Source organism: Alligator sinensis, unplaced genomic scaffold (genome assembly GCF_000455745.1).
Source record: "Alligator sinensis unplaced genomic scaffold, ASM45574v1 scaffold250_1, whole genome shotgun sequence".
NCBI classification, from domain to species: Eukaryota; Metazoa; Chordata; order Crocodylia; family Alligatoridae; genus Alligator; species Alligator sinensis.
In genome coordinates, this window is record NW_005841888.1 from 716,313 (window position 1) to 734,982 (window position 18,670).

At 42.5% G+C, this 18,670-nt stretch overlaps 1 protein-coding gene across 3 annotated transcripts in view; it reads right to left on the reverse strand.

Annotated features, from left to right (window-relative positions):
• LYSMD2 (LysM domain containing 2) overlaps positions 1-18,670 on the reverse strand; it is a 46,222-nt gene that overhangs the window by 4,535 nt on the left and 23,017 nt on the right. Inside the window, exons 3-4 of one of the 3 annotated variants that reach the window (XM_014517054.2) lie at positions 3,279-3,335; positions 1,837-2,704 (exon numbers count right to left, since the gene is read on the reverse strand). In XM_014517054.2, the coding sequence (XP_014372540.1) occupies positions 3,320-3,335 (16 nt within the window). In that variant the 3' untranslated portion in view covers positions 1,837-2,704; positions 3,279-3,319. Of the gene's footprint in view, positions 1-1,836; positions 2,705-3,278; positions 3,336-18,670 lie in introns of those variants that run through there. The other 2 variants (XR_003092654.1, XM_006017936.3) reach the window with 2 other exon arrangements.

Consider the following 18,670-nt stretch of genomic DNA (forward strand, 5'->3'; position numbering starts at 1 on the left):
CAGATGCCTGCTAATCATCAGTCACAGAAGGAAAAACCCTTCAAGCTGTGAACTATATTACTGCTTAGCCTAGACGTGGAGCTGTGGGCAGCTCTAAAAGCTGGATCAATTCTAGCACTGTCTCTAGGGAGTTATGTGCTCAGACATCTGAAACTCTTTTACTGTGGGGAAAACAATGCAATCATCACCTTTCCTGGAACCTGACAGTTTGGTTGCTGTTTCTATTCTTGCTGTTCACTTATCTACCTAATTTTCTTAACCACATGTTGAGTAGTAACAGCATCCTTGCTCCTGATGATCCTATTATCAAGCAAGTCTTACAAAGCGATCTTTTAAAAAAAAAAAACCCTCAAGCTTGGTCTCTGCCTGGCACTAACATAAATATGCCCATAATTTACATACTGACTCTCACAAGTCCAGCTAGCTTTCCTAACTTGCATGTTTGCCTATTTGAAATAAAGCTTTGCCAAGCTGAAAAGCAAGTGCTTAGAGGGAGAAGTGAAGGCATGTTTAGTCTTATTGCAGGCTCCATTTCTGCATGCAAGACTGATGTTATTAACCATCTCCTCCCAGCAATGGCCTGGTACTAAAATAGAACAAGTCCTTTGATTTGAATTATGTGGTAAACCAATATTGACAACACGTCCTCTCTTTCCAGTGCTTTGAAACTTCTTTAAAACTGAAAGTTACCCAGCATCTACTTAAATGATTTAGATCAGGGGTAGGCAAAATGCAGCCTGGGGGCCAGATGCGGCCTGCCAGGCCATTCTATCCAGCCTGTGAGGCCCCTAAAAAATTTAGAAAATTAATATTAATCTCCCCTGGGCTGCCTGTCATGCGGCCCTCAATGGCTTGCCGAAACTCAGTAAGCAGCCGTCTGTCCAAAATAATTGCCTGCCCCTTTTTTAGATATTCAAGTCACTCTATAGCATAGCTCCTGGTCCTCGTTCACATCAACTCCTAACCTTTGATTTCTACAGTCTTCTGAAAGTGTCCAAAATGTCCCTATTGCCCTAATCTTTGGTGTTTCACACTTCTCAAATCTTGGCCCTTTTTTCCTACTTGGTTTAACTCTATTGCCTAATGGCTCTTTCCCCATCCCCAATGACCAAAGGTGACTCGTATATGTAGTGTCATAACAGTTCTGTACTGGACAAGGTGAGCAGGCAAAGGGGACCCCCAACTCTTGCTCATTATAGATCAGTGCTGTGTGGTAGCAGAGAGGGTACTTAAAGACAGGGGGGGAAAAAATGGCAGGAGGTAGCCTCTTGCATATGGCAGGAGGTTGAGTAGGCAGCGCTTGAGGGTATTCTGGGAGGCTGTGTTCTTGGTATAGGAAAAGAATCGTCTCTGTGCAGTTCTGTGAACAAACATAAAGTTTAAGGAAATGGACTTTGGGCAAACGTCCAGAACTTGCCCTGTGAGATAAAAAAATGTTGGTATGGTGACCAGCTTGCTTAGAATGTGGATTTCCTAGCTAACCCATCCAGAGGGGGACAAGAATAGGGACAATGTAGTTCTCAGTACAAAAAAAAAGTCCTAAAATAGATCAACTAAAATGAAGTAGTTTAAAGGCTTTCATTCTCTTCTGTCTTGTTTGCAGGCCTCCAAAGAATGCAAAAGTCCCCAGGAAATTGAGATGTGGGACTCTGCTTATCTTCACTTCCTGTGCAAAATGAAAATAATTTAGGGGAAAACCTGTGTGGTTTTTCTGGCAGATGATTTTATACTTTATAGTGCAATAACAGGCACTTGCTCTTTGCTTTGAACTAACATTTAAAGCTGAGATACATCTGCAAATGGCTTTGCTCAGCATGATCTCTAGTAGAAATCAGACAGGTTGCAATATGAATAACAGACATTATTTATATGATCTTTTTGTATTTATTAAACTAAAAGTACACAACTTATAATTGCACACAACACACATTCATATGCCAAATCACTATCTCACAAAGAAAAATATTTATTTTTTTTTACTATAACTTTTTCCCTTTTATTTCCAAAAAGTCAAGATTTCAAACTTAAATAGTTTATCTGCTGATAAAGGCTTTCTCACCCATTCAACATGGGTCAAACTCATCATTTCTGAAACGCATGGATGCTGTTTATATACACACATGCATCCATACAGACACGATTCAAGGACCGCTTTGGGAGCCCCTGGCATGGCAAGGGGCAAGACCTTCCACAGCAAACGTCTGCACTAAGACTGCTGAATCGAGACTGTGACATCTCAGTCACTTTTTTATATGGTTTCCACTGACAAGCAGAACTTACAATTAATTCAATATCGCACACTTTATCTGAGGAAGTATTTACAAAATATGTACTAAAGATTGATATGTCCTGCATAAAGGTGACCTTAAGGATATATTGTTGCTACCATGCTACAATTTGCACAGAAGGGATACAAAGGCAATTGCTAGTTTTAAAAGGCTTAAAATCCTTTTTTGATATAGTATAAGGACATTTACCTATGGAAGGCAGAGGTCAAATTTTCAGTGCAATTACAATCAGTGAAATGACCCAATTGAGACTTGTAAAAAGCACATGGCGATGCTCAGTCTAAACAACTTGCTTCAGAGTAATCAGCTGTTTAGTTTAAGAACTGTATTTTCATTCCAGGTTTCCAGGTCACCATGTGTCTGTCTTCTACTGCTGATAGGAAGAAGTTGCATAGGGGCTTTCCTCATCTTCCTCTCTGAGAAGGGAAAAATAGTATGGTCAGATAAGGAGGGAGGATAACTGAAAGACATGTCTCAACACCAATAAAAAACAGATATTCATATTTATTCAAGATGAAAGGCACTGATCTCAACTGTTCTCTACAGCTGCAATATTACATCAGTAGAATCATTAGGCTAATTGATGGTTTCAAGAACATGAAGCTGAAAGTGAGAAAAGCAGTACTAACTGAATACTATGAGGCCCTGTGGTTAGGAACCAGAGTCTGAATTCTATGCTTACTACAATCCCTGTCCTGAAGGCAGCACGAGGGACCCGCAAGTGCAGTGTGTTTTAGTCTGTCACATTGCACTCCTTCTGCTGCCTTGGAAGAGGAAGTTGTGCATCATGATTCCATGAGGCCTTGTGTGGTAGGTGATGTACAGACTCTCCCTGTCTGAAAGGGTTCACATGGATATCCTAAACTGGAAAAAACCACACTGGCCAAGCAGCATGAATGAAGAGGACAAGGTGCTTGTCCTCTTCAATCTGCCCAAATGAAAAATTTGAAAGGCAGGGCAGGGAATAGGAGGAAACAAAATTTGCTTAACTGTTCTGGGTTATAAACTCATCCTCTTCTTCTCTGGCCAGCTCATTCCTTTACATTCCTAACAACAAGAGAGAGAGATGAAGCCACACCTATGGTTCTGGCTCAACCCCACATGTAGACTCAAGAAAAATCTCTGCAAGTGATCAGAACAGGTGCAACAGTCGCAAAACACCTTCTACCACAGAGGCGGGCAATTACTTTGGCTAGAGGGCTGCTTAATGAGTTCTGGTGAGCTGTCGAGGGCCACAAAGGTAGCCCTGTCCCTTGATGGGTGCCCCACTTCCTGACTGCCATCTTGGGACCAGAAGTCCCACCTCTAACCCCTAACCTTTGCCAACAGAAGTCCCTCCCCTTGCCCTGGAAGTATTCCTTTGGGAGGGAAGGTGCTGCCATCTTGCAAGTGGAAATAAAAAAAACAAATCATATAGTAAAAAATCAAACATTTACTATAACTTATTTTAATTTTATTTTAAAAATATGTTTGTACTGATCTATGTGTTTGCATAGTCTATCTAAAGGCAATTGCATAAAAGCTCAAAATACGGTCTTACTCTTGTATATTGTATTTGGTGGGGTGTGGGGTATGTGGCTGAGATGGGAATGAGTGTATGTGGGGTCCCAGCCACTGAAGCTGCACATGGTGGCAGTGTGCAGGTCCAGCCCCACCAAGCCCTGCACAATAAAGCTGGCGGTGCAGGTCATGGGGCTTGGCCAAGGCGGCAGGGAAAGGGGTGGAGCCAGCCCAGCCCCATAACGCAGAACTCCCCGCTGTTCCCCCTGACCTGAACATAGCAGCAGGCAGGGCTGGCCACCAGCTCTATCGCGCAGGGATCTCCCCAGAGGTGCGTGGTTTGGGTGGACTGCATGTGAAATTCACACTATGAAGCCAGGTAGACCCTGTGCCTGGGCTCCATGGTCCTGCTGCCCCACCCTGGGTCCCTGCTGGCCCAGCCCCGGGCCACTGACTTGGGGCCTATGCTCCTGCCTAGCTGCTGCTTTGCTCTCACCCACCACTACCACTTCACCACTGCTGCCACCCTTTCTCTGCTGTTTCCCTACTTTCCTTCCCGTGCACCTACCTACCACTGCTGCAGCCACCCACCCCCTCACCTGCAAGCTGCCAGTCCTACCGCCACTGCTGCCAGCTTCCCCCTTCCCCTTCCTGCCACCATTTTCTCCCCCTCCCCCACCACTTCCCTACCTGCAGGACTGGGGTCAAGGCCATCCCACAAGCAAAAATGGGAGCACAATACATGCTGCCCCTGCCCCATGTAAACACAGGAGGGGCAGACTGGGGCCAGGCCAGATGGAGTGAATTAGTAGACACCCATCCATAGGTTGGGTGAAACCACTTGGCAGGCTGGATGCAGCCAGTGTGCCATATTTTTGCCCACCCCTGCTCTACCATGGTCCATACTAAGCATCCTTTGCTTGGCCAGCTCCTCCTGTAACAATTATCTGAAGAAGCTTATAAAAATCCAATTCCATTCTGAAGATTATAATAAAGAGAATGGCAACTGTAACAATGAGTTCTAAATCCTAACACCTATTATGAATCTAACTCAAAGAGAAAGGAGGAAATCATTAAAATTCTGACCCACTTGATTTTGTTGGGAAACCAGTAGACGCTATTGTTTGCAAATTTTGAGGTGCTGCAGTGAACTGAATGACAATGAGTCAGGAAAAGAGCAAAATCCTTTTTTCTCTTTAACTATTCTGTGCTGCTTAAAAGGAAGAATCTGTGGGACACACTAGTATCTTTTTTTAGTCAATCTGTATCATAACTGTCACCTGTGGATCACATGAAACTGCCTGCATGTCCAAAGGAAGCATTTCACGTTAGGGAAGATGTCCCTACAATGATAACTTTGTCACCCACTGAAAAAGCCTTAGACCATATTAAAGAATGAAGGAAATTGGGAAGGACAAGTGTAAAAGCAAACTGCAGCCTTGCAAGGCCAAGGAATCAGCATGGTTGTCATCACTTGTACTTCTGTGGTGATCTGAGGGTATAAAAAGCATTTGTATGGAAATCTGGTGAACAAAAAGGCAATGAAAACAAGGGGGGTGGAACCTGGCAGAGAGTCCAGAATCCATTTTATTCAAGAATGCATTGCTAATAAACTTGTTCTTGCAGGAAGTCCAATCATATACTCATTAAAAGACTATTAAAATCTTTAAAAAGCTAGTAATCATTAGGGTATGCTTATCCAGCATCAGTTTAGCAAAAGCAGGAGGAGACATGGCATTTAATATGCCCGTTATGTATATGGGTGTGTGTTTGTGAAATCCTAAATTAAACATAATTTCTTGCTTCTAAAGCAGATATGAGGAACACACAAGAGGCATGCCTGCATCACATAGTGGCAATGTGTATCCTGGAAGCATGTGTTTATGTGGTGTATGCATGCATGCATAATCTAGTCCTGCCTAGTAACAAAGAAAGTGCTTGCTCTAAATTTTTATTATTTTGAAATTGAAGTATCCAGAAAAAAGCATTTGAACTAAATGGTTAAACATTTTAATTTCTTTGGAGCTATTATTTATAGAGCAGGACTGTCCAACTTCTAAGTGGCTGGGGCTACATACCATGCCACGCCATGCCTCCCTGTGGGTCATGCACGCAGGTGCCCCAACCTGCTGCACTGTGCTGCATGCAGCACCCCCCTCTGAGCACTGTACACAGTCACCTACCTACCCCTGACAGCTCCCTGGGCTGAGAGAGAGCAGCCTGGAGACCCTAACTGTGGGTGCAGCTGTGGCTGCAGGCAGTGTGTTGAACAGCCCTAATGTAAAGCATCATACATGGAGCAAAGTAACTTTGTTAGCCAAATAAGTAGCAGACTGGACACAGGGATAACTGGACAGAATTAATGAACTATGATATAAAGGACATCTGAAGATGTACTGGCCCCTTCTAACCAGACATGCTATGGAAATTTAGAGAGATCTCTGGACTGCACAGCACTTGACACAGTAGGTGCCTGGTCTATGGCAAGGACTCCTAGGCACTACTGCAGTACAACCAAAGTATAATAAGATGGGGTCTCTACCTCAAGGAGCATACAAGGCAGTTCCAGCAGCAGTGGAAACGCATGTATGTTGTGTATGCCTTCAGGTATGTTGCATGAGGTAATACAAACACAGTCCACTCTTGAGACCTCTGTGCCTGTCCCTGCAGGCTCTTCTCCTTAGTAACTGGGGAATGGGGAGTCTGCCTTTGAGTGTGAATTGCTCAGTGCGCCAACTAGGAACAGAGGCACACAGCCCTGTCTCTTTAGATGGCGATGATTATACTTGGTTCATGTTCAGACAGTCAACTCTACAACCATAAGCATTGTACCTTTAAATCAAAGCTTGAATTCTATAGTTGCTGGTGATACTTGCTACAAGCCTCAACATCACTGTAACAGGGCGCCTGTTACTAAAATGGGAAAGCCCAGAGACACTGTACCTTCAAGAGCACCCCACAGGGGACATAAGTCTTCAGACTATGGAGAGGCCACTGCCAGGCCCAGAGTTGTGGGAGAAGTGGCAGTCAAGACTCCAGTAAGTTGAGAGGCACTACCCAAATCCTGCAAGAGGATGGCATCAAGCAGCAGAATTGAGAGCTGCAGTAACCAAAGGGTTAAATTGGCAAGCTGCAGGAGCCAAACCCTGAGCAGTTCACTACAGGAAGAGTAGCAGCAGGCCTGTTAATTAGGCTAATAGGGAGCCACTGATTGCTGTTTAAGGAACGTTGGGTCAGATGGCCAGGAAGGGATGGAACAGAGACTCCTATAAGCCAGGCCTGGGGGTTGGAGCCTTAGGTGTCTGGCTTCAACAGAAGTAGGATTTGATATACCCTGGGGAGTAGGTGCTTCACAGGCACTGGAGAATGCTGAGTTTGTGGACTCAGGATGCTAGGCAGTCTATCAGCCCTGGCTGGAAGGAGCTACTGTGAGCGACTGCCTAAAAATAAGTGGGGAAAGTTTATTTTGTTTGTTGTGGACTGATTGCAAGGCCAGGAGGCATAGGAGTGGCTGAAGGGGAGAAAAATAGGCCACTGAAGACTCCCCACAGTGGAGCTTAGATCCCACTACTGGGCAGGCTGTTGGAAGCCTGTGAGCTAGTGCAGATGGTGTGGGCCCCCTGAGTGCTGTACAAAGGACAAAAAGAGCCTGTGGACTAAGCCAAGGAGAGAGGGAGCCCAGTGTATAGTGCAGAGTGGAGCTGGACACTTCAAGCCATGCTCTGGTTATCAGAAGGTATCTTCCCAAACACTCCTAGTAACAGAAAAGTTGTGGCAAGCAAGAGTGAGAGAGGTGACTGATGGGGCATTCAAGGTGCCTAAACAGGTCTCAGTAGGCTACTAGAGGGCTCCAAGTGACTTGGGGAAACTGAGGCCACATTGAATAATAAAACTCATATTAAACATACCTTGAATTATACATCAACTAAAACATGATTAAATGGAATCTGGATAACACTAAATTTGCATGCACCTGTCCAAATTTGGAAAAATGTGCTTATCAAATACATAGTAGCATATATGTGGCTAGCATAATAACTTATGCATGCTCATTACAGGCAAAATTCCAAATAAGTGGAAAAGTTTTTTAGATAAAAAAGCAAATCTAAAGAATACCAGCCAATAATGACCAAATCATGCCATCTAGTTTCTTCAAGCTGACAGGAATAAAACTTGCCTTGAGAAATTCTATTTCTTTAGATTCTGCCAAATATGCCAGTATGAGCTACAGACTTGCTATAAATGGAAATCCCTAGGATGTGAATACCACAGTAGAGTCCTGATCTGTCTGGGATTCCAAGCCAGACCAGTAAGTCTTTGGAGAAAAAAGACTTGCTTTATATAGCAAAAGGAACTATCCTTTCCTGTAGGCCCTGCTATCCATGTGGCTCTTAATGGAAGCACTTAAAATGTGTTCTACACCTTTAAAATGCTGTACAATCATCTTTGGTTTAAAGCCCTTGAGAATACTGAAGTGGACTTGAGTATCCTCACTGCAAGTAGTAGTAGTATTGTTCCAAAAAAAGAGAAGAATCTCAAGTAACTTCCTTCATAATGAAAATCTGTGGCCCCAGAGTCATGAAGATATTTATGAGCCTAAATGGGGCCTTATCTGAAAATGTTTACCATGTGCTGTAGTGCAGTGGGATCCCTGTACCAAAAAGAGAGTTTCACTCAATGTTCTGTGGTGTCCAGGTGTGAGCAGTTACTCTGATAATGGTGTCCTCACTCCCGCTTGTGTGGCTGAGACTTTGGGATCCTATCCTATTGTTCTTGATGCAATAAGTTAAATACTTCAGATTTCTGTATGCGTTTTATGGGATAACATGTCTGCCCTCCTGGGCACACAGGGTCAGGAAAATAATATGACACTGCAAGTGTCAACGCTCAGGTGGCTTCGCCTGCATCTCCTCGCTAGAGCATGGACTACCAGCCCAAATGGAACCGAAGCCCTGAGTTTGTCCTATGCCTTGGGACAGACCAGCAATATCTCACTGAAAGCACTTCTAAACTCCAGTGAGAGAATGGGTTGGAAACGGGACAGGATTGGAGATAGCATCCAAGTAAACTTTTCAGTGAAGACCTACACTTGGTTATTTGCAGGACAGAGAATGTAGTTTGAATCACTGGTGCAGACTGTTCTTTTGAGATCTGGCCGGGGCTGATAATGTAGTTCTGGGGAGGCAGCTGCTTAAGCCCTCTGCACTGTGTGGATGGTCCTGATGTCAAATGCAAACTATAGGAACCATAAGGTTTCCTGAAGGATCTGCTATATGGCTGGAGAAGAACTGAAGGAGGTATGTGGTACCTGCACCCTAATTCAAGGAAGTGGAGGCACCCTTTTTGAAGGATTATTCCCCCTCTAGCTTTTTAATGCTTCAGTCCATGTGATTTCAAATACTCTCTCTAAACAAGATGATGGATTTGTGTGCATGTATTAATTCTACTAATAATTATGTGCATGACTTACTACTTTCCCATGCTTTGAATACATTTAGTAATAGCATGACTTTCAAGAATTCTGGCAACTATATGTGCTGCCTTAACTATACCAACATGGACTCCTAAAATTGTTTTGTTGCACTTGGTCTCTGTTATGTTCCAGCCAGCACAATGGTCAGGGATGATATTACAAAAGCATCAAATATGACTTCTCCGATTATTCTTTTAGAAGCATTTTAGACACAGTGGCTATTTCTGAAGAAGGGTGCTTCTCAAATAAATAAAGGCATACAAATTCTGGCCTCTGCTTATCAAAAAGTAATAAATGTGTATTACAGTTGCACAGTGAACCCTTAGCAAATGCAACATTAAGTAATAAATCAGGCACTGTATGTGGGCATTGTCAAACTAATTATACTTCTACTCTTTTCCACTAGTAATAGATACAAAGCATCTTCTTATGCTAGTCAAGTGGGGAAACCTGCCATGAAAGAATATTTATATAATCACATATTACCTGAACATGTGGCCAGGTATGCCCATGGGTAACAGGGCTCCCAGCCAGGGGGGAACATCAGGAGCCCCTGAGCCTGGGAGCCTGCAGCTGACCTGGGCTTCCTGCCTTAGGGATGTACACAGTGTGCCCTGCAGCTAGCAGTCCATCAGCTGAGGTTCCCAGGTATAGGAACTTGCTATTTGCCAAAGCAATAAAACACAATGGGATTTGTGCTCAGTTCCCACAATCACACCACCTACCATGCATATGTGGAAGGAAGAGTGACTGTACAGAACACATCAGATCCCATTGCATCTTTACCTGCATGTCTGGCAGGGGCCTTGGTAATATTCAGTCATCCATTGTGATTAGCAGCTCTCTGATTGCCAATAGTAAAATGATAGCTGAGTTTTTAGATGTTGCTAAAAATAGTCGTGCTTTGTTACTAACAACCACATCACTTATGTGGGCTGAATATTTATTAATGGAAGAGGGAAATCTTAACAAGAGAATCATCTTCTCCCGAGAGAATGCATTTTAAAATATCTGGGGCAGTGTCTGTGCCTTGAACCTTTCTTAAGAAGGGCTGTTATGCCCTAAACCTAGCTCTCCTGTAGGCTCATAGATTCATAGATGCTAGGGTTGGAAGGGACCTCAACAGATCATCGAGTCCAACCTCCTGCCCTGGGCAGAAAAGAGTGCTGGGGTCAGATGACCCCAGGCAGATGCCTATCCAGCCTTCTCTTAAAGACCACCACGGTAGGGGAGAGCACCACCTCCCTTGGAAGCCCACTTTTCCCCTGTCAAGGCTCATTTTCTCCTGTCTAAGCTTGTTTGCTTCACTAATACTAATTCTCACAGCTGCTGGGAAGTAAACTAGTTTGCAGAAGATTCAACTACACATCCAAGGTCCCACTCTTTTTGGAAACACTGAATCTTGACTCCCCCGTTTTATGTACTAGACAAACTACTGACTTCCTAGAACACCAAAATATTCATCCATATGCCAGTTTGCACCCTGGCCTAACTAAATGCTGTAGTAGACACTGACTATTCCAATAATTATGTAATTCAGGCAAAAGTATTGGATCCTACTAAAGGAGTAAATCTAAGTGTTAGATTTCATTTCTACAGAAGATGCGTAAGTAGGAAGGAATAAGGATTTTTTTTTTTATTTTATTTTTTTTTAACTATACCTCAAATGACTGCATATGGGCTACCCGGGCAAGACCCACAGCTCCCAGCCACCCCCAATGGCCTACAGGATTTTGCAAGACATGAAATGTTGCAAACTACTGATGCAAGGTGGGGAAAAGATTATGCTCTAGATGTCCTGGTGGTTTCTCTGAGATGGTATATTTTTTAAAACAAATTACACCTAGCTTGAGAATTGGAGCACTGCTGCCATGAGTGGCACAGGCAACCTGTGTATGGCATGCAACAGACTGGGGAAGGGATAGGCCAGGGAGCAAAAGCAGATCAGGCAGGGAGCAGAAAGCGGAGTACCTAATTGGACAGGAGAAGGAGACTGGAGCGGCACTCAAGGTGTGGGGCTAATTTGTGCCTACCAAGAAAGCTGGCCCCCACTAGTGTAGACAGTGGAACAACAGGCAAATGCCAAGCTCCAAGGCTTAGCCACACTACTTAACCAGGGATTAATGTGCACAGGTCAGAATCACAGTGGGGCTCTGCAACTGAAGGACAATCTGTAAAGGTAAATGGCGGTACTAAATTAGAATGAAAAAATATAAACCTAACTTACAAGACGCTTTAATTTTACTATAACTTAAGAGGGAAAATATTTTTTTCCCATGTTATTAATAGAAAGGCTGTTAAACTGAGACTATCCAGCATCTTGAAATGGGGTTTAGGTTGGTTACTGACTTGAAAGCAGTTGCCACAACCTTTTCAAACTGCTTGTACAGTGTTTGCCTTATGAGGCACAACTGAGTAACAGAAGAGCAGGACTGCTGTTAGCGCAGTTTGTTCAGCCCACAATAATCATTGGACATGGTAGAAAAATTTCTAAAGACTATCTGAAGAGGCATATGCTGAGAATTTCTTTTCTTTCCAAGTGGAATGGATGCAAACAGAATTCACATCTACTAAATCTCTTGATCCAAAATGAAGAGTGTGTGTGGGTGGGGGGAGAAGTGCCTCACTTCGAAATAGGGTATGAGGTGGTAGGGGCAGGCAACTGCTACCTGTCCCCGTCCCCCACCCGTTTATCCCTTCGACTGTCCCTTGCTCCAGTCTTGGGCACAGATCGCAGCCCAGTAGTGGCAGTGGTGAGGCAACTCCGGCTGGGTTAGGGCTGGGGCCAGAGCTGCCATGCCACCACTGCTGCCCATGTTCCATGCCCCAGGCTGGAACAGGGAGGAAGCCTGCCAGAGCAAGGGTCAGCAGAAGAGGGGGTGGGTAGGGCAGAGACTACAGGGAGGGAGTGGGGGGGGGCACGGGAACAAGAAGGCAAGGGATATGGGGGAACCATCAGCAGCTGCTTGACACCCCCCCCACCACTTTCCCTGCAGCAGTAGTGAGGGGGATGAATTGAAGAGGGTCCTCCAATTATTTGATTCTGTACATGGAAAACTCTAAGAAACTTATCGATTCCACCCCACCCCCACCCAAAGTATAGAACGTAATTACTGGGGGCGTGGAGGGGTTCCTCTTAAATTCACAGTTGTTTTTGGATTTGGGTAGATATGGTATGGCAATTTCATAGAGCCATTTCCAGCATTTATGCAGATAGCTGCCCTGAATCTGGAAGAATGCAACACGAAGGCATATTCTCTGCACAAAAGAGATCTTTCGAAAACACTGCTCTCTCCAAAGTAATAAAGCTCTTATGCGCCATCTGTTTTTAAAGTAGGGAGAAAATATGCAAATCAAAGATGCATCAAACAGATTTTTAAGCTGACTGCTGTTTGTTCAGGTTCTGTAATAAACAGCACTTTTGGTTACAAATACTTGTTTGTAAGAAGCATAAATGCCTGCAACATCACTTTCTTGAGAATATGCTGTAGGCTAAGTAGCATCCCTTAAAATTAGAGTACAATCTACCATCCAAGGGGAATAAGGATCTAATTTAAAGCCCATTAAAGCTGGGGGAGAAGGGGGAAACCTGTTTAATCTCTTGGGGTCTGGCTCAGGTCCTAACTCCTGGCTCATCTTTCTCTTACATGTAGACCTGCTGACATTTAAACATTACTTAGATGAGTCAGGCAGGCAGAATTTGGCCCTAAAAGTCAATTGCTCTTTTCTTTTTTTCTCCACAAGTAAAACAGTGTGCACTTCTATAAGAACTTTGGCAGCTTCATCGTTTTCCTGGACCAAAAAGCCTTGATGCTGCTTATCTGTGGTAGATGAAAAAGCAAACAAGTGAGCCACTAACAAAGTTATACTGAATGTCTGCTGTCCAAAACACAACACCACACAATAAAAACAGCTTGAGGCATGCTCCTCAGAAAAACAAATCCTTCTTTGCAACTTATGGTAGCCTTAGCATGGCTAAACATTTCCTATGTGACAAGTCCATGTACACCTGCTTACTCTACCATCCTTGAACATATATAAGAGGTTGAAATGCTCCAAGGCATGTTGGAGGTCCAAGATACATAGCAAAGCTCCTTTATGGAAACATTTATAGAGCAGAGGTGTCAAACTCACCTGGCCTTGCGGAAGAGTGGCATGGGACTAGTCCATGCGTAAGATGAATGGCACTGGGCCAGCCCTGCATGTTAGACCGGACCCTCAGACCTCCCCTGTTTGTCTGTCTATGTCCCCCTGCAAAATGCCAGATCCAGCACATGGCACCTGCTCTGGCCAGTCTGTAGCTCGGGTCCTGAACTGGCCAGAACAAATACTGCATGCAGTGCAGATACCAGAGCAGGTGCTGCATTTCAGGCTTGTCCTGGACTTGCTAGGGCAGGTACCATATTTGGCTCAGGTCTTGGGCCCTGTCTGTTGGCCCAATCTGGCACACACTGCTTAGGTCAACTCGAGAGCCAGGGGCAGCACTGGGGTCCAGATCCAGCCTGCAGGCCATGCCTTTTTACACCCCTGTTAAGAGGGAAGGCAAGGGGGCTTGAGCCAGTGAGGGGTGATTTTTGCAGCATGCTTTTTAAAGCATTAGAAAAAGTTTCTCTCTACCACTTGTTGAGAAATCAAAGTCAGGCCTTCTGCAGTTCTTCAGTGTCTGTCCATTCTCTCTGCCCCTGCTACATGTAGACCCACATTTCACATAGTCCATACTGGCTTCTTTTAGAGATAGTGAAGATCACAGAATGCCTGTCAGTGTTTCTTAACAGGAATGCAGGTTCTAGGAGTAATCTTGTTTGTTCTTGGGCATGAGGACAGCTTCATTATGTATCATAAGGCTTGGAACCTAACTAGAGCTTTTTGGCTGTACTGCAGTATTTCTCAATTTTCAGACACAGACCATGGGAATCTTATTTTCACCATTTTAAAACTATTCCATAATCAATCCTCAATCTGGAGAACAGACAGTGACCATAATGTTTGTGATATACACCACATACACAGGAGAAGAAATCTAGCGTTATTACTATATCTTCTTTCACAACTACAAATCCCATAAAAAAGGAAAAACTGTACAGTATCTAGATTTTTTCTACCACACTTATCTAGCTTATGATGTTGTTTTCTGTATACCTGCCAGCAGTGCATTAAGGGTGTTGTTCTGTTTCATTTTTATTGGAGGGAAGTTCCTGTTAGCATTAGTGATCACTTAATTTCCTTTGGCAACATTAAAAGATTAAGCCAGATCCAATAGCTTGGTAGTGGTTTCATTAAAAAAAAAATACTGACCCTTTCACATTGTACAGGGGAATGCTGGAGTACAAAACCAATGCTCACCAATCTGTAAAGGAATTTCCATGCTAACTTTAAGGAACACACTAAACAACTTCAAGGGAAGACCCAAAAAGCTCTGGGTAAACTACAACCTTGAAGGGAATGAAAAAGCCATGGGAAATATGACCTAGGATCATGCCCTAGGAGGGGATATTGGTAATATTGTTTTGAATAATGTAAAGTGTGATGGCAAGACTGCTTTGGTATCTGCAAAATAAAAAACTGCATATAGCTACATAACGTCATATGCCTTTTTCCCCTGCATTAAGTCCAGAATCTGGCACTAGGCAAAGCAAGATTGGCCAGGTTTCTATATAGATCTGCAGAAAGTATCACAAAACAGTAGTTTATTAGGAAAAAAGCTGGCACTTAGCAGGTTTGAACAAGTACACCTTTTATACTCCCCTCCAGGATTGTATACACTTTATTTCAAATAGCTTCTCCTGTTTATAGATTAAAGGAAATGATGCAAACAGACAGAAGGTCAGAGAGGATCAATGAAAATAATTATCTTGGCCCTTTTCTACTTGAATGCATGTGACCGCTTTCCCAAACCAGCCCATATACATATCTTATAAACAGGCAGATACTGAAGACAAAACACTTGCATTGAAAATGAAAGCATTAGAGTTCAAATGCAAAATCCTTTGTAGCACTAGTGAGCAGTTATTTATATGAGTTGTTTCTTTGCTTTCAATGGGAAACTTATGAGCAGTTTTTCACAAATATAAAGATTTGGCTTTTCCACCTGATCGTTCTACTGCCACCCTTCCCAAGTCCCTTTCTATATCCACTATCTCTTACATACCAGCATAACGTGGGAATGTCTATATTGTAAAAATTCTAGAAGAACAGTTAAAAATAGAGTAGTGAATTGAGAAATAAAAATTATAAATATTATATTCTCTGTACACAAAAGACCAAACCCATGATTACATCCTGAAAGAGTCAGTTGCTTTCTATAATGAAAATGCCCACACATGTACATGGAGTACCTCCATCCCTCATAAACTATCCAAGCTGTGGTGGCCCATCCATCCTTTCTAAGACCTCCCCTTGCCTCTTTATGCAGCTTCTACAGCAGAGCTAGGATGGAGACAGTGGGAAAGAGAGTGAGGAAGTGTGTTGCCATCCTCCCTGCAACATGCACAGACCTGGCTTCAGGTGGGGGGGCAGGCTGGAGGGAAGGTTGGATACAAGGTGGGTTTCTTTTTAAGGCTGGTATGATGTTTAATACTTTGACAACACACAGAGGATCAGACCGCTCCGATTACTGCCTGTCTATCCTGGAAATGCAGAACAGTCCTATACCAGAGCACTTTTTCTTTATGACATCTTAATTGGACCCAAGTTATGGTATTTTAAGGCAGTATGCAAATACCTACTGCACTACACTAAAACCACCTGAAACTGTCTTTAGTAAACAGAACAATCATTTGTTATAACTTTATTACCACAGTAAAACTGCACCACAGAAAATGTTGTCCACAACTTTATGAACCATATATCACTAATGCCTAACAGCTGAAAGAGTTGCATAAATATTAAAATATCTGAAGAAAATCAGTCCACCTACTGTGTCTGCTTGATGAGAATGAGTCACGAAAACATATGTAGGGAGTATAACAGAATGACATAACAAAAGAGCAGTCATGTAAATAGACTGTAGCACGGCAACACAGCACTAGTTCAGAGCCAGATACTCCAAAGACTATTGGTTCTTTTCAAAATTTCTAATTTTAGAATTTACACATCATGATGATCTGAGACAAAGAATACCCTTTTGAAAGTAAAAATGCTAAAATGGGCAACAGCTGCATTGTAGTAAGTGCTGGGAGGTTTAACCATGCTAAAAATGTTGTTTTAGTGTGAGATTTAAATGATACAGTCAAATGCATTTATACAATGGCACAATCATTCCAATATGCTAATAAAAGCACGTAATAAGCGATGATTTTAAATAGGGACAGCTGCATGTGTTTCAGTGAACAGTCTGAGCTACATAAACATGTCAGGAGAGCTCTCAACTTCATGTTACAAAATTAACAGAAAAACATGCCTTTTTCCTAATCAGTATTTAAACTCTATGTACATTCCTCATTAAATAGAACCATTTTGAAGAACCATTTCAAGGAATCTACTGCAGCTGTGCCCCACTTTTACCTGAAGAAGAGAGTTAGCCCTTTCATATAAAATTCTGAAACGGATATATATACTTTGTCTTGAAGAACAATGTACCATATCCTTAAAATATCAAAGCTTCTATTTAGGTTATCTGTGACTTGTTACATTTGGTTGAAGCAATTTTTTTCCCCTGAAATCTGTGAATCTACAAAAAGCAGAAAATAGGGATGGATACTAAAAATCTTTGGGAAAGGGTCTATTGTTTTACATCTGTATGGCACGTAGCACTATAGGGGGTCATTCAGCACAATTGAAGCATAAATATTATGGTAACTATACAAGACATTATTAATCTGTTTTCCTTGACAGTAGATACAGGTCTCTGAGTAGCTCAGATATTCCTGTATCATATCATTGCTGTAAGGAATACCTCTGGTATTCAAGTCTTATATCAACTGCTAAATGTAGGTATGTAAAGCAATGGAAAAGTTCATCAAAATCACTATTGTAAATGAGGGCAGAAACACATGTCAAACTGGGGATGAAGCCTTAAAAACCAACACTGCATGTTCTAAGGTAGCTTTTTTCTTTTTTAATAAGGCCTTTTTACATTACCCGGTTTTCAGGCAGCACACCTACTTCACTCTCTACTCATTCTATACCCTAAGGTGGTATTAGGCTGATAGCAGAAGTATCAGACTTATTATAACAAGGTATTTATTACCCTTCCAGGAAGCTACAACTCAAAAATCCTTCTTGGGAACAGCAAGGGATGCAACACTGAGTATCTGTCACTTTTTTTTCAGTGTATGCAATGATGCAAGAATTCACTATGAATAAAATTATTAGTTTACTTACCAAGATCTCTCTATTTCACTGAATGACAGAGCCATACCATACACTGAAGAAGTCTTTTTGCTTTTTAAACACCACAGTATTAATAATGTAAGCTTCATGCTGTATTACTTGGTTTTAATACTGGCTGGAATGCATTTACACACACCAGAGCAGACTGTTATCAACAGGAATCCTTCATTTAGTGACTGGTGAGATCTAATATAACTCTTATGGTCAATTTCTGTTCAAGAAATGAGAGCTTTTGGGTATTGTGTTTTGTTTTTTTTAACTTCAGTAAGAGGTTCTCTACTCTATGTCAAACAGAACCTAACACAGTTATATATTATGTGTCAACTTTCCTTCAAGCAAGCCTACCCTGCCTTCATTACTATTCTCAGTGATTTTGTACTATACGCATCTGGGAATACACTGCAGGGTTTTGTGCTGAGACACCAGGGTTAATTCTTCTATAGCTGTAGAACTTGTTTGTCGTGGGAGGGACTTGGAGAATTGTGAGTGGGTAGCAAAACCCCCCGTTTTTCTTTTTTTCTTTTAAAATGCATTCCCCCCCCTTCCCCAACCATTTCTGACTTTTTCTCTCCCTCTCTATTCCCTATAGATAAGTATAAGTAAGCTAAGATGAAGGATAAGCTTTAACATTTTATTTTAGGTAGTAAGTTTTATTTTTCTCTCCCCTCTTTGCAAATAAGTTCCCTGCTATTTTTGATATTGATACCCACTGTTTTATAAGTGATGATTATTGTGTTTGTACTGCTTTTATATTGTGTGATTACTGTTTTAGGCCTATATATGTAAGTTAGTGTAAGTCATGTCAAGTTTCCATTTTGTATGTCAAGCCTCCATCTTATGTCCTCTGCCTCGGCATCCCGTGTTGCAACTGTATGATTCATGTACCCCTCCCCGGTAAATTGGTTCCCGGATGAATGAGAGTGATTGGGAAGGATTGAAATACAATGTTAGCAGGCCTCTACTGAATGGCCTGTAATGACCAGGCCATCACCTCGCATTGATTCATCCAGGAACCATGGACCTCACCCAGGAACAGAGACAAGAGCCCAGCGTTTGAAAGACAAAAGACCCTGCTGAA